This window comes from Rhinoderma darwinii, chromosome 8 (genome assembly GCF_050947455.1).
Source record: "Rhinoderma darwinii isolate aRhiDar2 chromosome 8, aRhiDar2.hap1, whole genome shotgun sequence".
Lineage (NCBI taxonomy): Eukaryota > Metazoa > Chordata > Amphibia > Anura > Rhinodermatidae > Rhinoderma > Rhinoderma darwinii.
Genome location: NC_134694.1, coordinates 19,634,643 through 19,658,692, shown reverse-complemented (window position 1 = coordinate 19,658,692; position 24,050 = coordinate 19,634,643). Strand labels below are relative to the sequence as shown.

At 41.0% G+C, this 24,050-nt stretch overlaps 1 protein-coding gene across 2 annotated transcripts in view; it reads right to left on the bottom strand.

Annotated features, from left to right (window-relative positions):
* Positions 1-24,050, bottom strand: part of ARHGAP4 (Rho GTPase activating protein 4) — an 84,831-nt gene that overhangs the window by 9,808 nt on the left and 50,973 nt on the right. The window contains exons 5-15 of one of the 2 annotated variants that reach the window (XM_075835459.1): positions 21,693-21,875; positions 20,497-20,625; positions 20,187-20,408; positions 20,004-20,105; positions 18,773-18,967; positions 17,848-17,932; positions 14,160-14,187; positions 12,212-12,314; positions 7,105-7,165; positions 5,937-6,014; positions 842-976 (exon numbers count right to left, since the gene is read on the bottom strand). In XM_075835459.1, coding sequence (XP_075691574.1) covers positions 842-976; positions 5,937-6,014; positions 7,105-7,165; positions 12,212-12,314; positions 14,160-14,187; positions 17,848-17,932; positions 18,773-18,967; positions 20,004-20,105; positions 20,187-20,408; positions 20,497-20,625; positions 21,693-21,875 — 1,321 coding nt within the window. Of the gene's footprint in view, positions 1-841; positions 977-5,936; positions 6,015-7,104; positions 7,166-9,124; positions 9,153-12,211; positions 12,315-14,159; positions 14,188-17,847; positions 17,933-18,772; positions 18,968-20,003; positions 20,106-20,186; positions 20,409-20,496; positions 20,626-21,692; positions 21,876-24,050 lie in introns of both variants that reach the window. The other variant, XM_075835460.1, reaches the window with a different exon arrangement.

The following is a 24,050-nucleotide window of genomic DNA, read 5'->3' as shown; positions in this document are numbered from 1 at the left end:
AATGGGTCTGTAAAACCGCGGATCGTGTTACGGTCCACGGTTTTATGGTCCTGTGCATGAAGCCTAAATAATATAAAAGATTATTATGCATTTGGCACACAATCAAAGTTGAGATCTGGTTGGCTCTGGTAGCCATTAGTAAATTACTAAAATATTCATTTCTTCACTTTACTCAACACTATGTTCTGCTAAATTTCCAGAAGAATATCAAACCAACCATATGGTCCTCTCTCTAATTTAGTACAGGTTTCTCCCAGTACTCAAACGGGGTTATATTACCCTGACCAATACTTTGACAGTGAGTTGAAAACCCAACCAGAACAAAAGAAAGATCCAAATGGCATCTAACAGACCCCATTAGGGTTGACAGTCGAGAGAACCCCCGACAGAAGGGCGAAACGCAGTTGTGAAAAGTGCCTCATTATCTTATAATACTGTACATTTGAGTATTTCTCACTAATGGTTCTCTGTTCAGTGACTGATTTGTGAGCTTGTGATGAGCTTGTGCTAATACACAGAAGCCAATCTGAACAAGCAGATCTGTAAAAGCATGGGGATAAACAAAGAGGCGTCCTGAACCTCCTATAAGACAGGAGGTAGATTTTAGACTCCCTGTAGACTTGACATCCTTTTCAATTTACTGTTATTTTAATAATCACTCCAACCACCCAAAATCTCAGAGAACAAATATCTACACCAGTCAAGTATTGTAGATCTGCAAAGCTGTGCCTGCAATGGGACAAAATAAGGCAGGTGCCTTGGGCATCAATTTTTCAGACAGTCTTTCATTTAAAGAATTCCCATCAAAGTCCCAATATAGACATGATAGAAAGACACTCACGGAGAGAGGAGAGCAATTCACTAAACATTTCATTTGGAAATAGTGGCTTCTCCAGTCCTCGGAAGTATAGCTTGAGAACCCCAGCCACGGAATCCACATCATTCCCAGTGTAGCTGGAGACTAACGGATCCTCACCTGGGAAAGAGCACAGATTAGTCCTCTTATTGGAGAAATATGGCAAATTGACACGAACATTCTCTTTTTAGTAGATCTAGCTATACAAAAAGGGCAAGAGGAAGAACCAGGAACAATCAGATGGACATTTTCTATTAAAGCCGGCCACATACAACTGTGAACAATGATCATAAATGAGAACCATAATGTGTACGACCAACCTGAATGAATGAAAATGTGTTCTACCTGTGGATGATTTTTCTGTCATTCATCGAAATCATTTAATCGCTTCATTAGCAAATAAATGTAGTGACTAACATTTTATATTTAAAATACATTTACAAGGAAACTTCAAGGACAACTCAAGGTTGGACTGGTCTACTAGAGGATTATTTTGATAGGCTCACAAACCCAATTTTCTAGATTTATGTTACAAATAATCTATTAGACTTTATTAGTAATGTGGCCTAAAACGGAGAGCGAGCCCTCAAACATTTCCACTTGTGTGACCAAGGTACCTCAGACTTGCCGAATGTGAATAGACCCTTAAAGAGGCTCTGTCACCAGATTTTGCAGCCCCTATCTCCTATTGCAGCAGATAGGCGCTGCAATGTAGATTACAGTAACGTTTTTATTTTTAAAAAACGAGCATTTTTGGCCAAGTTATGACCATTTTTGTAGTTATGCAAATGAGGCTTGCAAAAGTCCAAGTGGGTGTGTTTAAAAGTAAAAGTCCAAGTGGGCGTGTATTATGTGCGTACATCGGGGCGTTTTTAATACTTTTACTAGCTGGGCGTTCTGATGAGAAGTATCATCCACTTCTCTTCACAACGCCCAGCTTCTGCCTGATCACTGCTGTGACGTCACTCACAGGTCCTGCATCGTGTCAGACGAGCGAGGACACCGGCACCAGAGGCTTCAGTTGATTCTGCAGCAGCATCGGCGTTTGCAGGTAAGTCGATGTAGCTACTTACCTGCAAACGCTGATGCTGCTGCAGAATCAACTGTAGCCTCTGGTGCCGGTGTCCTCGCTCGTCTGACACGATGCAGGACCTGTGAGTGACGACACAGCGTGATCTCTCGAGAACACGGCTGTGTCTGCACTGCCAGAAGCTGGGCGTTCTGAAGAGAAGTGGATGATACTTCTCATCAGAACGCCCAGCTAGTAAAAGTATTAAAAACGCCCCGATGTACGCACATAATACACGCCCACTTGGACTTTTACTTTAAACACACCCACTTGGACTTTTGCAAGCCTCATTTGCATAACTACAAAAATGGTCATAACTTGGCCAAAAATGCTCGTTTTTTAAAAATAAAAACGTTACTGTAATCTACATTGCAGCGCCGATCACATGCAATAGCAGATAGGGGTTGCAAAATCTGGTGACAGAGCCTCTTTAAGGGTTGTCTGGTTTAGAAAATCAAATTTTAAAAGCCCTATTTGGGAATTCTAGAGTTAATAGAGGGGAGTCCCAGTTCAGGATCGTCATTTATTAGCCAGACCAATGAGCAGCTACAATGAACATCTCTTGCTCTGGAGGACCCACATAGGGTCAATGTAAACAATGTAATACTAATTTCCCCTGCAGTGGCGCTGCAGGGAAATTGAACACTTGCTGCTGATTGTTGTGGGGCCCAGTAATGGGAGATTCTGTGATCAACTTATTGTAGGGAAATGCTTCTAACAAAAAGGTATTGCCCAAATAGGGCATACCCTTTAAGAAAAAATAAATAAAAAAAGATGGGTGTGTCGCTCAGTTTTCCTATAGTCCTGAAGGAAAATCCAACTGGTTATGCTGTGTTACATCCCCTTGTAAGGGTGGTGAATATGGGTTATCCTGTGTTGGGCCCAATGCACACGACCGTAAAAATCGTCCGTAATTGCGGACCGCAATTACGGTCAACAATTACGGACCCATTAATTTCTATTGTCCACGGATATCTTCCCATCTATTTACGAGAAGGTGCCCGGGTCGTAGAAGTGTACCGCAAAACATATGACATGTTACTTTGTATGGGAGCACGGGCCGAAAATGCGGGCGGCCGGCCATGCCTGCAATCGTGGCCCTGTGCATGGGGCCTTAGTCAGTGTCTCCTGTTTCGGCAGTTTCTGTATGTACAGCCTCCATTTTGGTGAAGCCTGGGATCTGATTGGATGACCCCAACTGAAATAATGATGTCACTTGTTGCCAGTAGAGAGAGAGGGATGTGCTGGGTAAGCGTGGGTAGAGAGTGGGTATCCTCAGGTACCTGAACCCCTCCAGGAACAGAAGACAAGCCGCAGTGGCATAAAATAGTCAGAAAAGGTGAATGTTATGCTGCTGAAAGAAATATCTGAGTACAGAAGCCGTGTGTGAGCTTCTGCCGATGGCGATGCCCTTCCCTCCATGGATACTGAGGGATTGTGCAAACCCTATTACCACCTGAATATGACTATAAAGGATTGTGTACAACTTGTCTAAAGCGCCTATAGATGTAAGCTGTGGCCCTTATATCTACAGACTGTGACTGCAGACATTTCTGTTATAAGAAACTGTCATGTTTCATATGTGGATGTCCCCGCACCTTGGGATAAGCTCATACATCAATAAATAATTGTTTGGTAACTACAGCGTTTTACTGTGAGACGTCTCAGCAGTATAAGAGACAGGAGATACACTTTAAATAGACCCTTTACACCCTGCTACAGCATTCCTGCAAAATTACAATGATTTGACATTGTAACTCATGCATATGGTGCATCCACAGCCATTCGCATTATGGAGCTCTTAATGGGGCTGTCCCAGAATTAATGAAAATGAAAAAAGAATAATCAGGCATGATATAGTGCATGACAATCTCTTTCTAACAATGCTAGAATCAGCCCTGTATCTTACACAGATCAAGATCTTCCCATTCATTGCTCCAATTCCTCTACTAGATTTTCTTCAGGCTGGCAGCTCAGGGGGCATGTCCTTTCTGATGCAGCTCCTCACCCTCCCTGTCATAGCTTGTATAGGTAAATCGTTCTGTTTCACTGTCTCTGCCGTCCTCTCTAGGCGAAGCTTTACAAATGCCCCCCAATTACATGTCTTTATAGAGGGAAAGCCCAGCTCTATATTACTCATAAAGAGAGAGAGAGCCCAGATGTATATAACTGAAGAGGGAAATATCAGCCCTATATAACTAAAAAAGAGGGAGGGCCCAGACCTATATAACTGTAGAAGAGGGAGAGCCCAGCCCTATATTACTCATAAAGAGAGAGAGCCCAGATGTATATAACTGAAGAGGGAAATACCAGCCCTATATAACTAAAAAAGAGGGAGGGCCCAGACCTATATAACTGAAAAAGAGGGAGAGCCCAGACCAATATAACTGAAAAAGAGGGAGAGCCCAGCACTATATAACTAGAAAAGGTAGAGCCCAGCACTATATTACCCAAAAAGAGAGCCCAGACCTATAAAATGTAAAAAGAGGGAGATACCAGACCTATATAACTAAAGAAGAGGGAAAGCTTGCAATATACACACATAGAAAGGAAGAACAGGAGAGTGGAGAGCTGCACGCTATATGTAAGCAGTGCTGTATGCAGGCTCTCTCCAGCTAACAATACTGCTGGCTCTCCTGTGCATTTCTTACTGTGTGAGTCTCCATCCCCACTACAGGATGTGTTGCTGAATAAAACCTTCTTCTCTACTTCTTTACTGACAAGCAGAGAAGACATTTTGGGTGGTGGCAGTTGGAGAGCTGAACTGAGCACGTGCATCCTCCCTCATTCAGCTCATTAGGAGGACGTGCACATTACTATAGAATGAACACTGGGGGCGCCATTAGAATAAAGTAAAGGGAATATCTCGCAACTGGAGCATTTTTGTAACATAAGGTAAATGACAAAACTAATTAATTTTTAATGCTGAATTATATTGCAATAACATTTAATAGTGGAACAAACCCTTTAAAAGGAACACTCCAGGTGAAAATGATAAACTGAGGGGGCAGTGTACCAGGAATTACACAATTTGTATCAAATTGTATCAATTTGTGTTCCTTAAATTAAAGGGAAATTAAAATGTCAGTCCTTAGAAAAGTTTGACATGCTATAGATTGACATACTATAAAAGTTTAAAGGCATTGTCCACTACCGGACAACTGATGACCTATTCACTGGATAGGTCTTCAGTATATCATCGGACCCGGACCCCGCACCGTTCAGCTGCTCCGGTTGCCTGCAGGAATCGTATGTTGTTGCACATTATGCGATGTACAGAGCCAGAAGCAGTTGGCTCCGTACATAGCTTAGCGGCCATGCTGCAGAACTGCAATTCTGCTCCAATTCACTTGAATAGGAGCAGAGCTGCAGTACTGCAGCTCGGACGCTATTCCATGGCCGGAGCCAACTGCTTCCGGCAGGTTTGTCCGGTGCGCAGAGGCAACCGGAGCGGCTTAACGGTGCGTGGTCCGGGTGACAGACCCGCACCGATGATATACTAATGATCTATCCGGTGGATAGGTCATCAGTTGTCAGTTAGTGGATAATCCCTTTAACACATACCAAAGCAATGTAATTCAACATGTCACCAACAGATGGCATTATTTTACTAAACCACAGCAAGCACAAAACACGGGAAAGGACTAACAATGGAAATTGCCACAATGACTATAATAACATAATAGAGTGACCTAAAAAAATAACCTATCCACATTCATTGACATCATAATACTGGAATGAAATGTAAAGTTGTGAAATACTCTATGTTCCCAGTCACTCTGAATGTCATAGGCGATCACTGGACCAGGAGGTAATCCACTCTGCCTTCAGACAGGGGTCCATCGCTGTGCTCCTTCATCTACATTGGGTGGAAGGAAGCCTCTGGGGGCTAGGCCCTTGGGTACTGTCTGACAGCCTGACCACTCAGTCCGCTCTTATGGACCAGACCAGTTACGTTTTTTTCACGAGCCTTAATGTCACATAGATACCATATCTCTGTGTAACACAAACCTCTTTCAAAGGCACTGCGAATCTCATTCACCTGGGCCTGTGAACCTGGAACACGGAATATACCCTCGTGCTGTAGACCTAAAAAACAGTATCAGGAGTCTGACAAAGCCAACAATATTTTTACATAGACGCTATTATTTATTACACTCATACTTTCTAGATAAACTCGCCAGAGTGACTGTTCTTTTTTAATACTCAAATACTGATCATGAGACAGTGTCATATAAAACATGGACATCTTTAAGATACCCATAAAGGGTTAACTTAGTGGTAAGGGTTCCCAACGAAAGCTCCAGTTGAGTCACCGCAGCTCAAATTGCTAAATCCAAACTTCCTTTCCAAATAGGTGCCAGGGGAGTATACAACCCTGATCATAGTGCCCACTACAGTATGTGGTCATCTTATGGATGCCAGTACAATGACCGTGTCTCATGATAAAGGAGCTTTGAGACATAACAGTTTTCTGATAAGACAACCCACTCAGTCATAAGCTTGATGAGTAAGGGCTAATGGGCCGCCCGAGTCCCTTCCGTGATCTGTGGTATGATAGGACATGTTCTATCTTTAAAAGGATCGGAGAGTCGGGACCGTTTTCACGGACCCGATTCACCCACTAAAGTGAATGGGTCCGTGAAAATTATCGGGTGCCACTCGCATGCCTTTAAAAACTACCCGATAAGATGAACTGCACTTATTAACTGTTTTTGGCATTTCACAGCATAAATCTGCATAAATTACACAACGTTTCCTTCTCCACCCACAACCAAGGCTAAATTCCAATTTTTATTGGATTCATGCTAACATGCAATGCATTGTAGGAATTTATATGACAATTATGTAGAGCTCAACTGATAGGTCATATGACTGTAAGAAGCAACCAGTAGATTGTTTAATTTTACTTTGGATGTGAACAGAGAAGAAAACATGATTAAACTAAAGAGATATTGCACCCCTCTCCATCCCAGGCTGTCAACACTTACAGAAATAAAGCCCTGGCTGATGGCTTCTACCTGGATATTATGGCCTTCTTGCTGCCAACCCCAACTTTACTAAGACCAAAAGGGGCTGGGGGTAAGAAAGGCCCATCTGCCCCATATGGGGACAGTAATACTATAAATAGCAGGTGATTATAAAATGAGTAAATGAAGGATCTGTTAAGTTTACCTACCGTGTAAGTTTATGAAGCGGATACAGCTGGACACTACCCGTGGAATGGCTTCTCCTGATTTCTGGGTGGTGAAGACAGGTCAAATAATAAGTAAATTGCATGAGGAAACTGCAAGATGTCTACTATTTCTGACCTATGCACTTTCCACTACCGTGTTCTCCACCTACTATGATATTAGCTTCTAAAAAAAACTACAGTTTTTCACGCCCGAGGTGCACCCATGCTGCACCCGTGCGGGACGCGTTATCACGCATCCCCAATAGACTAGAGTCTATGGACAGATGCGTAAAGTGCAAAAAAATAAGACGTCCTATTTTTTCATGGACCCTTCACACACTCTGTCGAAACAACAGTCATGTGAACAGCCCCATAGAAGTACATGAGTCCGTCTAATGGCCGTCACATGGACTACATATACAAGTACATATATAAGTTCTAGACCATAAAGCGATGTTTTATTTGCTAGGCCACGGTAAAAAAAAAAAAAAAAGGGAATACTTTAAAGTGGTTACATAATTGAGGGAGGAAATAGCTAACTTCTTATCCTACGTGGGTTTAGAAGAAATGAATATAGCTGAAAGTTTTGAACCAACCCAAAAAATGTAGCAATTTTTCTAATACACCCTGAGAAAGGTCCTTTAATTAGAGAACAGGTGGATCATGACACCAATTCATGCTGGCCCATGGGCAGTCATAATCTTGGGGAAGCAGGCCAAAAGAATCACTACAGCCTCTACCTCATGGGACCCAAGGTAACATTTTTGGAGCTTGGGAATTGAGCCTGAACCAGACTAAGTGATTTTTTATTTCGGTCTAGAACAACATAGTAATAAAAAGCTATAAAATATTTAAACTAAAGTATATATGATGAATAACTACAAGATTCACATTGCTTTACTTAAAAGTTCACATGATCTTGCTGCTCAACTAGCTGATCAAGTCTGATTGGGCTAACAGATAAATGTCTAAGGGTATGTGCACACGGTGAGAGGCTTTTACGTCTGAAAAGACAGACTGTTTTCAGGAGAAAACAGCTGCCTCGTTTCAGCCGTAATTCCTCCTCCTCGCATTTTGCGAGGCTTCTCTGACAGCCGTAAATTTTGAGCTGTGCTTCATTGAGTTCAATGAAGAACGGCTCAAATTACGTCTGAAAGAAGTGTCCTGCATATAATGTATATAAGTGTCCTGCACTTCTTTTGACGAGGCTGTATTTTTACGCGTCGTCGTTTAACAGCTGTCAAACGATGACGCGTAAATGACAGGTTGTCAGCACAGTACGTCGGCAAACCCATTCAAATGAATGGGCAGATGTTTGCCGACGTATTGTAGCCCTATTTTCAGACGTAAAACGAGGCATAATACGCCTCGTTTACGTCTGAAAATAGGTCGTGTGAACCCAGCCTTATTGGCCAGACCTGATCAGAGCTGATCATACAGATCGCTGTATCCTCCCATGTAGATTGGGGCTGTAAGTGGGCAACTTACTGGTGCATTTTTTATTTCTGACCACCCCAGTGGATATATAATCGATCTGTGAAAGGTTGAACTTCATGGACATTACTTTTATATAAAGCAATTGACATAATGTAGTTTATTGAAGGACAAATATGGCAAAAAGATAAGAAATGTCTCTGTAGAAGTGACATGAGAAATAACAGCCACATTGTAGAGGACAAGTCAAAAGTTGGGGACAACCAAATCTAATAGATCAGTCTCATCATTACTATCAGATTTTGGATCAATGGGTCTACATATGGTCATAACCCTTCCCCATCTTCAGAGCAGCGATCTTGTTGGATACAATATTTTTTAAGATATTTGAGTGGTTCCTGACTTTTGACTTAACCTGTATTTCAATGATACTATATTATTTGGTGGTTATCATGACATTAATTTGACAGTGTTTACAATTATTATTTTTTAACTTAGACATTTCTATTTTAATGAAAAAACATTGAAGAAAGCAAGTAGACAACAGAGCTGAAAGCCATGCAAGAAGAGAAGTATCACTGAAACGTACCTGGGCACGGGACAGGTATCTCCTTTTCCTGCAAGCAGAGCAGAGGAACAAAAAGACAAAAAAGAGAGGATCGATCTGTAAAGGGTTAACTGGAAGCACAAGCAGCATTAGATAAGACCCATGTGAAAAGTGCAGAAAAGTACTGGAGGGGGAGGGGAAAATCACACAAGAATTTTTAGTGTACTCATAGTAAATAATGCAGAAATCCAAGAGGCAATGCAAACCAGGACAAGCTCCTTGCCATTTACTGACCTAAAAGCAAATTCAAGTCCAGAATACAAAAAGTTAAAAAAAAAGGAAAAGGAAAGTTTTGTAGACAGGAAAGAATAAAAAAATGTAGTCAGTAATATGTCGGCTAAAACTAAATGGGTCAATCCCCAATCTCGGAAGTCCTCCTAGTCCACTACCTTGGATCACGACACCATCAGCACTTGTAGGTTGGGGACATCTGAGATTCTCACATATACAACACGGTGCACCATAACACCATGCCATTAAGGCCATGAAGGTGTCATGCTACATATAAAGGAGACCAGGAGAACCTTCAAGATCTCTCCAGGGATTAATCTCAACCAATTTTAAGCTTTTGTCCCAGAGCCTACTAGTACTTGTTACGTTGCCAACTTGAGCTCTTCTTTAACCCATCAAGCTTCGTAGAGAGCATCTATGTTCAGTGTTTCTTAGGGAACCCAAATATAGGGTCAGAAGACCTCCAACATGAGGTCTTCAGTTTTTTCCTTAAGAAGACAACCCCAAATATATGGCCGGAACAGAGGGAGACTTTATTTGGTTGCCATGAAGCTTTGATACTAGAAATGTATCATTATTCTACTTCTTCCACCTATTCAGATCTATAGTCTTACTTAAAGTGACAACCATTTAACAGAGCCAAAACTGTCTGTAGACTAGTTGTCATATCCCTTCTCTTGGCAAGCCATACAAAGTACATTACTAAACAGCGGGAAATAATGAGCACAGGGGAGAGCTCCGCCCACAAGAATCGGAAACGCTGTGCTCCATCCTGAGGAATATTGCGAGTAATATTCAGAATAGTAAAAAAAGTATTTAACATGGCCAGTGTTATAAACATTTCATGGGATTTCATTTAGGGATGTTTATTGCACCACTGATATTTATTTATAGGATGAATGGAATTGCCCTTTAAAAATCTGCAGAACTAACCCAGAGAATTATAGAAGAAGGTTAAGTGGCAACTGGCCCTTTTAAAGGATGGAGCGGGTGACTATGTTTTTTGAATATTTTTTTCTTTATTATCTCATTATATATCCTATGTTATATATAAATGTTTTCATAGATTTAGCCCATGATCCTACGAGAAAAATATTATTTGTCTCCTTTAGAGAAAGGAGCAGATATGTCATAGAAAGAGGACCATATACTGCTGAACGGGGCGACTGACACAAAAACGGAAGTCAAGTATAGTCAACAAAAAGGAAGCAGAGATTGCACAGAGGAAGATACATGATGACAAGAGATAAGAGGGACTGCAAGGGGTTATCAAGATGAAGTTCCTTAAGTAAGTGATGTAAGGACCGAATACAGATAGAGGGGTATTGAAAGGTAACGATCATCAGAGAAGATTGGCATAAGATCTACAGTATATGATGTTCTATCAACTCTGAGCAAGTGGGCACAACAACACCACCCACTAAATAGCCAGTTGAAGTGCCAGTCATGGGGGCAGAAGCCGCAAGGCTTTTAGTGTTTCATAAGAGTCAAGGCTAAGGAAAATGTTGCCCATGCCCCTCTATGTTGTGCTGAAATGCTAAGACGGTTTACAGATATGGGGCCACATGTTGTAAGCAATTTTCCACTTTGGGACACCATTTAATGGGCACCATTGTAACTATCTGTAATGTATCCTAAAGCAAACCTCCCAAATTCCTGTCCACGTTTGCCACTTTCGGTTCAGTGTTTGGTTTTGGTGGGCAGCTGTCTCTAGCGTCAGTTGGCACAGTAATAGATTTATGTGTGGATGACTGTTGAATGGTCACCCGCATGTAACTTTCTACTAGTTGAAGATGAGAGAGAATAAAGAGGTTGGTGGGGGTAAGTTTATTATTACTGTGACTGGCTCTTGTATAAGGGCATTAAAACTGGCACTTTTATGTGGTCCTGGGTGGCGTTTATCTGCAGCATTCTAGGTGGCACTCTTATGGGGCACTGTGGTTAGATATGGTGTTGGGCACTCTTATGAGAGTACTGTATCTGGCACTATTATGGTGAAACTGGTATGGGGCTGGCATTGTTATTGAGGCATAGCAATGGCATTTTAAGGGTATGCTCACACGTACACGTCCGTAACGGCTGAAATCACAGAGCTGTTTTCAGGAGAAAACAGCTCCGCAATTTCAGACGTAATGGCATGTGCAGGTGCTTTTCGCTGCGTCCATTATGGACGTAATTGGAGCTGTTTTTCCATGGAGTCAATGGAAAACGGCTCCAATTACGTCTCAAGAAGTGACTGGCAGTTCTTTGACGCGGGCGTCTTTTTTACGAAAAAAAAATTACCGTCGGCACAGTACATCGTAAAGCCCATTCAAATGAATGGGCAGATGTTTGCCGAACGCTTTGGTGCCGTATTTTCAGACGTAATTCGAGGTTAAAACGCCCGAATTACGTCCGTAAATAGTGCGTGTGAACATACCCTAATAGGCACTGGATACACATGTCCTTCTTTTTTATCTCCAAAATTTGAGAAGAATACAAATGTGAAAAGGGGGACAATACTGGCGACAGGTTTCCTTAAAAATAAAAACCTCTAATTAAGAGACGAAAATGAAAAACACAAAGAATAAGGGAAAAGGGGAATGGCCATAGACAGGGAAATGCGTTATTAAAATCCTAAAAGAGGGGTCCCGTCAGCAGCAGGTGACACATTCATGTTATATACACGGAAGCACAGGTTGCAAGATCATTTAGCGCCAATGTGGAACGTATTTGCACTGACAGAGAGAATCCTATGCAGCAAAGGCTTCTGGGAGGAGCGACACTGCAGTGATTTCCCCACAAAGAACACAAGCCAAATCAGAAAGCAAAGGAAGGGGCAGCAGATGTGGCGGGTACCTGCACAAATTCCTCCAAATCCCCGTTAAACAGTTTGAAGTTATACTGGGAGGACGGTCTCTGCCTTTTCGATCTCTGTGACTTACTGGTGCTGGACGGCAGCCTGAAACCAACCGTGGGACATACAATTCACCCACTCACAAATCCTCGCTCCACGTTAATAACATAATACAGCTATAAACACAGATGACATTGTGGCCTTGATTACACAAAGACACCGATTTTCTTACGCTAATTCATCATATAAACAAGGATTTATCAGATCAATAGGGTTAAGTAAAAGATATAATAATTGTCAAGGACTAAAATCATACACAATGCTCAATTTAGAAAGCTTGGTTTATTATAGGGGTTGTCCAGTGTTAGAAAAAAGGGTCTGAAACAGCGCCACTCTTGTCCATGGGTTGTGGCTGGTATTGCAGCTAGCACCATTCCTTTAAATGGGGATTGACTGCCCTACTAGACACAACCCATGGAGAAGAGCGGCCCTGTATTCAGAAAAAAATCTGAATGTTTTTTATAACCCTGGACAACCCATTTTTATTGTAGGATACATTATATTTTAAAGAGGTATTCCCATCTAAAACATTTATGGCCTATTCAAAGCAAGCACAGCCACATCTCCATAATATGGAGAATGCATCAGCTGGGCATCGGTGAACAGGGGTCATCGGACATCCATTCTACTTATAAGTAAGGGACCCAGAGGTAGGTAGATATAGGTGGACTGGCACCTATCTGGCATTTATGGCATGTTTAAGAGGGGAATATCCGTTTGAGATTTTATAGAATTTAAATATCCAATTCAATTTCCAGTAATAAAAATAAAAAAAATTCAGGGGATTGAGCTAAAGTTTTTTTTTGTCCAGTAGCCACTCTCATGTGTAATGTATGGACTGCTCGGGTCCACCAGATAATGTCCGCTCTGGCTCATAGAATGGGTTTTGAGTAAGGGATTCCCCTCTATGATGTATATATGCCCTAAAAGGGTACATGTAGCACAATAAGGGCACTGTATAAGGGCCCCACACTAATATTTAAAGGTAAGTCTCTAAAAAATGGAAACTCCCATATATATATTTGGGCTATTGCCTAGCAACAGGCAATACAGTCAATGGGTGACCACATCACCATACTACAGTGGACTTTGCTGGTGGCACATATGGATGACGTATCACCACTTCCACTAAGGGTTTCTAAGTCTTGCTGATGGAGTCTTTACCCAAACTTCATCCCCCGAAAACCTAATGTTGGTGTGTTTATCTCAGGGCTAGCATTCTGTTCTGTATGAACGTCTTACAAGTTGAATGATGTGATGAAATTGATTTTAACCCTTTAGTTGTCTATGGTAATTTGTTCATAGAGTTGGAGTAGACTATATCAGAACCTCTCTCCTTTGAGCTTCAATGGCCTTCTCCCTTGTAGGAAGGCTTCCCATCCAATTTTGGAACATGGCTATAGGCTTTCATGTCCACACCACTATTAGTGAGGTGGGCCCTAATATTGGGCGATAAGGCCTGGCCGATAATTGGGGTGAAGGCTCTGTCCACACCAAGTTCTTCCACACAATTTTTATAGACCTTGTTGTCATACTGAAACATGAAAGTTTTTTCCACAAATTTGCAAACAATTATTCCTCCTTCAACAAAATTTGCGCTTGTGCATTTGGGTAGGAAACGTTCAACTAGTATCACCCAAAGCCAGGTTTTTAGCCACCAATCACGGGTTTATGTACCGTACTATTAATTAGATTTTTCTGATTTACATACTATTTGAGCGGGTTAAAAGTTGGCATTAAAATCTTGGAGCTATATTCAATCATTGGCTTGTGGTGTGTGGGTTTTTTTGTTTTTTTTAGTGGAGTTAATGTGACTTTATCTGATAGAGATTAAGCTTCCCCTTTCTCCTCCTCATTACCACCAATGCAAAGAACAAATGTCTTACATACCCAGAGATGTTACTGTGTGACTCAGCAGCTGTAGAGGAAAATGGAAAAAGTGAGAAATGCATAGTGTACAGAAATACTGCAACTTCCTCAGATGTTTTCATATTCAATTTGAATACATTTTCTTACTAGAACAGCTTAGGAAATATGACCAGATCTGTATATACTTTACTATATATAATGCATTGGAAGAAAATATAATTTTTAAAGAAACAGGGACTGTTTAAGAGGAATAACAATATTTTTTTCTTAAAGGGCTTGCATGAGATTAAAAAAATATTGCTGTTTTTCAGAAATAGCGCCACTCTAGTTTATGGTCTGTGTCTGTAATTGCAGCTCAGCCCCACCTAAGTGAATGGCAATACTAGACACAACCAATGAGGGAGAGTAGTGCTGTTTCTGTAAAAAAATAAATATTTTTTTTCTAATCTAATGCAAACCAATTAAGGGATGAATATATAGGAGAGGGAAAAATATGGGCCCCGACTGGTAATGTCCATGCCACCAAACCCTATCATCCCGTAACAGGGGTTAAGTCCTTGCTTGGCTGATGCTGTTGTGGTACCTGTGTAGAAGGGGAACTTTGCGTACATTCACATGGTTCATGAGGTACATGACCTAAGTACCCCATAAAATGGACCCCCAAAAAAATCTTATGGTAGCTGCTTATGGCTGAAAATAACAAATAGGCACATAATCACCCTATATATCCCCTGGCACTGCAGTGCCAACAGTCTTGTGAACTCCCAGTGGTCTCTGTTTATACCACTGCAGCGGTTATGTGCCATACCAACACATGACCGCTGTAGCCAATCACAAGCCTTAGCACGCACGTGCCGTACGTACTGAGAGCACTGCTGTGGCCTGTAATTGGCTGCGGTGTTCATGTGTTGATGTGTCAGCAACCAATATGGCCGCCATTACAGCTTCCTCGGGGTTGTCATCCTGTCTTTCTTAGCGTCTTGAAAAGTAATTCTGCCTAATAATTCAGCGATATGGTAATGAGTGACGTATCACTACATGTCTAGTTAGAGTTCTCATTCAGGATTCTGGGACGGCCGGGTGACCACTCCGCCGGGAGCTGTAATCATGTCTACACTGGTTGTCACTTAATTTCCCCATATATATAACAAAAAAAATACTCAATTGGATTTTTAACAAACAGGCAGAAGAGGGAAACAAAGTGATTTGTTTCATGATAAAATGCTTTTCAATAGTAGGAAAACCATTAAATGAATTGCACCAAACATATTGCAACGTCGAAATAGTACAGAATATTGTAGTAGCCAGAGAACCCTCGTGTAGAAGACCGCAAGCCCTACACTTTATGGTTTCAAATAATATATTTCTTGTCTGATATCTACATGAAATATTAATGCACATTCATAAATTATATATAAATTACATATACATCAAAACGCTTTCCAGAGTTCCTTGGGCACCACGATAACTACTCTCCGTAGCACAGACGTGCCATGTATTCAATTTTAGTTTGTACGCTTAAATGTTTGGGAGTCAATTGACACAATCTTAGAGATTATTAGTCCCCAGGAAGTGATGAAGTACAGCCACTTCCACAGGGACCGGAGGAGATGCATACATATACATCTGTATGACTGCACCAGCTCATTTCTATTTTATTTCAATTATGTTTTTTTGTTCTGGCTTGTTTTTGAGTGCAGCTCTGGGGTAAAGTGCAGGTATTGTACTTTTTGTTAGGTTACTTTGTGTTATGTTATCTGTTGTTGTTGTTGTTATTATTATTCTTATGTTATTGTAATGCTTTATATTTTTATAAATAAGGCTCTGTTCACATCTATATTACGATTTCCATTATGATGTTCCGTCAGAGTAAAAAACAAAATGGGAAAAATGGAAGCGCTGAATCCGTCAAAATACTAGGAAGCGCTGAATCCGTCAGAATACAACGGCACCTGACGGAACACATTGACTTTAATGGGTCCTGCTGGTTTTCCGTCATTTTGCCGGACAAAATAGCACAGCATGCTATTATGTCCAGCAAAAATGACTGAATCTGCAACAGAGGCTCCGATACAGATGTGCACAGGGCTTAAAAGATCTACAGAGTCTTATCTCTGTGTGTAGTGTTGCTATCCTACCTTATCTGGGCTTTCATTAATAAAATAGGGATGTCATTAACTTACCCACCCTCTAATGATAAAGAGGTGACTCTACACATCCTGTGCCTGTATATACGGCAAAGTTGACAAGTGACTTATAGAAAACAGGAAATATCAGCATATTGTGACTGCTCTAGATGCCATTGTGATAACTGTAAACTTTCAAGACTTTTTATATGGATAGTCACACAAAAAACACCACCAATATTTAAAAAAAATATATATATAATAAAAAACCTGATTTAAATAGTAAGCAATTTTCTCATGATACATTCCCTTTAACCCGTTAGTGACCGCCAATACGCGTTTTCATGGTGGCCACTGACGGGCTTTATTCTGATGCATACGCCTTTTCACGGCGCTGAATCAGAATTAAGCAGCGCCGCTGGGAGCACTAAAAGCTCCGTACTCTCAGCTACCTCCGGTAGATGAGGGCTTGGAGCAGCGCTGCTCGAACGGGCGGATCAAAGTCCGCCCTTTTAACCCCTTAGATGCAGTGCTCAATAACCGCCTCTAAGTGGTTTTGGAGGTAGAGAGGGGGCTCGCTCTCTCACCCCACCAGCACCCTGCTATGCAATTGCAGGGTGTCGGTGCTTTCTATCGCAGCCTTAGAAAGGCCCCCAGGTCTGCCTCTAGTTAATGCCTGCTAAGCCATGCCAGAGGAATGGCCTAGCAGATGCTTGTCAGTTTTACACTGACAGGCAATAATACACTGCAATTGCAGTGTATTATGAAAGCGATCAAACGGTCACATAGTGAAGTCCCCTAGTGGGACTAATAAAAAAGTTTAATAAATAAATAAAAACCCCAAAGAAAAAAAAATTAAAAACCCACTTTTTCCCCTTACAAAATACTTTATTATGAAAAAAAAAGTTACACATATTTGATACCGCCGCGTCCCAAACTATAAAGCTATTATGTTATTTAACCTGCTCAGCAAACTCCGTAAAATATAAAATATAAAACAATGCCATCCTGCCTTAAATTTTTTTTTACAAGAAGTGATCAAAAAGTCGCATTTACTCCAAAATGATGCCGATAAAAACTACAAGTCGTCCCACAAAAAAAAAGCCCTCATACAGCTGCATCGGCAGAAAAATAAAAAAGTTATGACTCAAATATGGAAACACAAAAACACATGATTTTGAAAAAACTATGTTTTTACTGTGTAAAAATAGTAAAACATAAGAAAACTATATCCATTTGGTACCGTGGCAATCGTAACGACCTGCTGAATAAAGTTATTATGTTATTTAGACCACATGGTAAACGGTGTCAATTAAGGACGCAAAAAAAAGAGTGTCGAGATTGCTGTTTTTTATTCTATTACCCCCCAAAAAAAGTTAATACAAGTTAATCAATAAATTATATGTACCCCAAAATAGTGCTATTCAAAAACACAACTTGTCCTGCAAAACTTGTCCTTCTACAGCTATGTTGACTCAAAAATAAAAAAGTTATAGCTCTTTGAATGCGACGATGGAAAATCATAAAAAATGACTTGGTCATTAAGAGGTTAAGCTAAGCTGCACAAAGCACAATATACTTGCCTTTATCTATGGCCTCCTTCAGCCGGTCTCGCTTTGCTTGTAATTTACATATAGTGCTTCTGCCTGCCAGATACTTCTGCAATTTCTAAAAGAGAAAACTACAAGTAAGCAATTATGAGCCGCACCATACATGGTAGGATTGTAGGGTTGTAACTGCAGTGATCATCAGCGTCAGTTCACATTTCACAATAGACGAGCAACAACTGAACCTAATAGAAGGATGAAGGTAAAATACGTTCACAGCCGTATCCTCATCTATCATTTCTCATTAAAGCTGCTATATATCATCTTCTTGTCCGCTTGTATCAACAGTAATCCGGCACAGGTATCTCCATACCTTCATAGGGAACATAGAACCACCTCTACATTGCCATATTGACTATGGGGCGATCTCTGTAGGAATCCAAGGGAGATAGTTGTTTACTTGGGTCACTAGAGATGAGGATGCCAAAAATTTAGCATTACACCGTTCTCATTCAAATTAAAGGAGTTCTCCATGACTCCAAGATTTATGGCCTATTCTTAGAGAAATGGGACTGAACTGCAATACCAGTCACAGCCACCCGTACGGACGAGTAGCTGTGACTGTGCAAATAATGAAGGGGGCTGTGGCCCCTTCATTGTGCTGATTGGCGAGGGTCATGAGGATGGGCCATCAACCTTTACGTCTTGGAGAACCCCATCAACTGGCTGTCCGCAAATAGAAAATGTGCCATTGGTAGAAGACAGCAGGAGAATGAGTAGATCGTGAATGGTGGTTTTGCTGGACATCATTGAACGGTCATTTGTTTAATTGTTCCTGTACTTCCATTAAGATCTTTCATCCTTTAAAATTCCCACTGTTACTTCTCTGTGTGGTCCCCAGATTTCTGCTCCCACCCTCCAGAGAAGAAGCACCATATCCTCCAACCTATTCCCTTCTCACTGTAATATAGAAGGTCTCCGTGTCCTGCTGGTTGGCCCGTCTCTTGGCTGTGCTCGTCTTACTGCTGGTGTCTGATCCTGTGGACTTTAAGGATTCGGTGGACTGGCTGGACTGGAATACATCTGACAAGTCAAAGTCATCAGCTCCAATGAGGTCTAGTAGGGACTGGAGAGTAGCTTTAAGAGTCTTGTTCACCTGAAAAGAAAGGGGTTGGAAGGAAAAAAAAATTGAATCCAGATAGCTGACATGGGAACAAGCATGCTGATTTCTAAGATAGTGATAGAAATGTGAGGGAACAGTTGTATAAAATTTCATTTTTATTGTCAAATCAGGAATAAAGAAACAAGATAAGGTCTAACATCCAAAATGCACTTGCTATAATAACTCACTTCTTTCAAGGAACCCTCCAGTTAAATGATTATGGTAGTATGACCGAGAAAGCTACATTCCTTGGTTATGGTAGACCTTAGTGCAATGTTGTAGGCTACTCATGAGGATAAACATCAAGCAAAAAAATCTGAACTTATTTTTTGCTGGATCCTGGACCTCCGAATCCCCATCAATCCCTCAATAATCCTTCACTTAGGTTTTCGAGTTTTGCAGTTAAGTGGTTAAAGGGTTCCCCCATTCTTTGTAAAGTTACCACCTCATCTCCTGCAGCTATGCCCAATGTAACACTAGATGCTCTATGCTAAATTTGACCTCCCCAATCTTAAATGTAAGGAAGACTTTGGGGAAGGTCCAGGGAAAGCACTTTTGGCCACAGCCATGTTATACTTGAGGTTGATATGGGCTGTGGCACTATAGCTCTTATGGGATATAAAAGCCACATGTTCACTGGCGTTAAACACTTACTCTGAGAAAGCAAAAAGTTTACATTAGAGAGCCCCGCACAGTAAAAAAAAATGGAGTGATCAATAATGGATTAATCGAGTCAACAGATTGTGAGGTCTCACATGTATGAGCAGGTCATTTACATTTGGTGAGATATCTGCCTGCCTTTGGTACCTTCAGAGTGGGGTCCATTCCTTCTCTTTTCTATTAGGCAAGGGAATAAACCATTGACAGGACTAACCTTGAGCTTGTGGACTGTCTAAGGTGTTTGTTCATCTCTCAAAATGGGACTTTAGAGGTTCTTATTAAAGATTGACATCCCAAGAAGGAACTAAACTTATCTTGACCAACCCAATGTTCTTCATTCATACAGAAGTAGAGTAAAGGTGCAACGTACCTCTTCAGTTTCTAGATGCTCGCTTTCCAGTCTGGACTGAATATGCTGAAATCGAGTGATTAGTTCTTGGTGAAAAAGTGACTCAGATCGCACCTCTAAAACCTGAAGAAGAGTATTACATATGTATTTAAAAAAGACAATGTCTTATTTCAGGTTAGTTTTGACAGCAAGGAGTTTCCGTACCTCATCACCTTCGTGGGGCTGGAATTCAAATCGTGCTGGAGGACAGAAGGCGTCACCCCGCATCTCCATCATCTTGTTTTTGTCAGCCTGTGCGTCTAAGTTATCTACTGCCCCTTCAATGGCATGGAGACCTTGCTGTCGAGAGGCTTGGACTCGCTCTTCAGCCTGCAGGAACACTCGCAACGTCTTCCCCAGAGACAAGTGAAAGCCAAGATCACAACACTGCACAGGAAAAACAGGAAGAGGGAACGTTACTGGTGGGCACCAATATTGATACAGAATGAAGGAGAGTATAGTAAGATCCGCTTACATCGATGAGGTCACTGATGTCATGGATATAATAGTTATTGAGGTTGGAGTTCACGGTGTTCAAGTTGATGAGATATTCATTTCGGGCCTTTGTGCATTTTTGACTGTTCTCAAGATATTTTTTGAACCGCTGAAAATAAAAAATTGTCAAGTTAAAGGGGTGTCTGGTTAAGAAAAACCCATTTTTAAATACCCTGTTAGGACATTCTTAGTTAGTCCCTGATTTGGAACCTCCATGATTTATCCCGGGGGTGTAGAAAAGCAACTATAGAGCGCTTTCCTCTTTGGAGGACCCAGCACGTCCGTGCATTACATGATCAGTCCATTGATTTCAAAGGGAACAACGCAATTCTTCATTTCCCCTGTGGCGGTGCTGTAGAGGAATTGAACACTTGCTGTAAGGTTACCCCGCAAATTACAGCTAAGTGCAGCAGGACACCCTGTGATCAGATACTTTTTAAGGGACTCTTCTAACAAAAAGGGATTTCCCAAAGTGGACAATCCCTTTAAACATTTCTCTATTTTGAAATATTACATTACTGACAAAGACTAACAAAAGAGTTTTTTATTTTACATTTTCCAAAATGTCTTATTTATTTAATTGTTCCATCAGAAACCAGAAGCAAAATTCTGGAAAAATAAAAAAATAAAAATTGATTTTGGATATCATCTGTTTCTCCACATCAGCCCTGGCCTAGGAAAAACAATCCAATCAAATTAAAGCCTCCTAACAGTAGTTACATCAGCTACATATAAACAGATGGATACCAATAAGAGTGCAGAAGGTGCATTTGATGGGATCGGCCAGATATCTATGTGTATGGGGCCTACCGATTGTCCCCCAGAAAGTGTTGGGCAACAGAAGTATAGACTTGTCCTATGCATTGTTGCTATAGATTAGCCCCGGACAGAAGTGTCTGGCAGCGGTTTATTTATTTATTCCTCCCAGCCCCCCCTTGGAAATGAACATGTACGGTCGGCTGAACCGAGTGTGCGTATATACGGTAGAATTGGGAGAGATAGCTGTTGGCCAAACAAGTATTCACGCCACAGCTTTAGGGGGACTTTGCCCTTTCTGCCAAATAACGGGATATCAGTTCTATAAATCTGACATAATGGTTGGGGTCCAAGTTACAGATTTAGCATCAGGACCCGGAATACTTAAGTTACACCTCGGCATATTAAATAGCTCCTTACCTTTTCAATCAGCCTCTCGCTCTTCTTTAGTGAGCTCCGTCTTGGCCCCCTCTCAGCCACAGGGGAACTTGCAGTCTGCTCGCTTACTTTGCCTGTGCGCTTTTCTTCCTGCTTCTCTGCCTCCCGTAGTTTGTGCTCAGAGTTTAGACAGTCATTGTGATACAGCTGGTACGTCTTTATGGCCTGTCAATGAGAAGAAACGTCATCCTACAACAGTCCAATATAAGATTCCTCCTCACCCGGTGTTGCTATTGGCTTCATAGTCATTGTGTATTTATATGCACCATATATATTCCTAGCACCATATTTGTATGATTTTTATATACATTTGGCTTACCGAGGAAAAAACTCATACAGTCTTCATACAGTTATTCCACCGTCTCGGTCTAAAGCTAACTGTAAAACCTTTAGGCTAGGCATACATATTACAATCAATTGTCAAGAAACAAACAGAGGGGGCACCACAGAGGGCCTGCCACCCGAGGCCTGCAACCACCATAAATCTTAATTATAAAGCAGTATTGTGTAGACATTGTATAGGACTGTTATTAGATTACTGTATTTATGGAGCTGTTATTGGAGCACTGTATGTTGGCATTATTGGAGCACTGTATGTTGGCATTATTGGAGCACTGTATGTTGGCATTATTGGAGCACTGTATGTTGGTATTATTTGAGTACTGTATGGTGGTATTATTTGAGCACTGTATGTTGGCATTATTGGAGCACTGTATGTTGACATTATTTGAGCACTGTATGTTGGCATTATTGGAGCACTGTATGGTGGTATTATTAGAGCACTGTATGTTGGTATTATTGGAGCACTGTATGTTGGCTTTATTGGAGCACTGTATGTTGACATTATTTGAGCACTGTATGTTGGCATTATTGGAGCACTGTATGGTGGTATTATTAGAGCACTGTATGTTGGTATTATTGGAGCACTGTATGTTGGCATTATTGGAGCACTGTATGTTGGCATTATTTGAGCACTGTATGTTGGCATTATTGGAGCACTGTATGTTGGTATTATTTGAGCACTGTATGTTGACATTATTTGAGCACTGTATGTTGGCATTATTGGAGCACTGTATGTTGGTATTATTTGAGCACTGTATGTTGACATTATTGGAGCATTGTATGTTGGCATTATTGGAGCACTGTATGGTGGTATTATTTGAGCACTGTATGTTGACATTATTTGAGCACTGTGTGTTGGCATTATTGGAGCACTGTATGTTGGTATTATTTGAGCACTGTATGGTGGTATTATTTGAGCACTGTGTGTTGGCATTATTGGAGCACTGTATGTTGACATTATTTGAGCACTGTATTTTGGCATTATTGGAGCACTGTATGGTGATATTAGTTGAGCACTGTATGTTGGCATTATTCGAGCACTGTATGTTGACATTATTTGAGCACTATATGTTGGCATTATTGGAGCACTGTATGGTGGTATTATTGGAGCATTGTATGTTGGCATTATTGGAGCACTATGTTGGTATTATTGGAGCATTGTATGTTGGCATTATTGGAGCACTGTATGTTGGTATTATTGGAGCATGGTATGTTGACATTATTCGAGCACTGTATGTTGGCATTATTGGAGCACTGTATGGTGGTATTTACCGAAGTATTGGGTGCACTATACAGTATATTATATTTGACGTGTAAGGTTTTGGCAGCAGTGTATAGCAATATTATTTTGCCAACGTATACAACTGATATTTAGGTACCATACCGTATTGGCGCTTATAATTAGGCACTATATGGTATAGTTATTTGTGCACTGTATGACAAAACACCATATGGAAGATTTGGCACCAACAGAATGTACCACACGAGGAACCATCCAATGTAAGACTGGCCCTGGTGGCAACCATTAATATTCAGGTCAGAACAGCAAATAATTTTTTTTTGCTTCCAGCAGGAGGCGGTGGCTGGCTGTAAGTAAAGCTAAAGTATCTCATTAAGGATTCCCATGTCATTTCGCTCCATAAACAGCATGGTTTGACTGTAACCATAGCGCCAACCTACAATACATAATAAGTGAATCCCTACTGGGCAAGTAGCTTAGAAAACTGGATCCTCAGTTCTGCAACAAAAGTGCAATCAAAGTATAAAACTACCCAAAACATTTTTCTCTCTCGGATTTATAAGGTTCCTGAATAAGGTTCTTAGTAGAGGAAGTGAGTATTATTTAGTTATATTCTAAGCTCGCTTAGCTCCTCTCAGAGGGTGCATGCAACTATTTCATTTTCTAAATGAGAGCAAAATAAAATTACGTGCCTAACGCTAAAAACAACTAAAAGTCACCCGGGGAAAAAAAACGCCTCTGCCTCCAATTGAAATCTA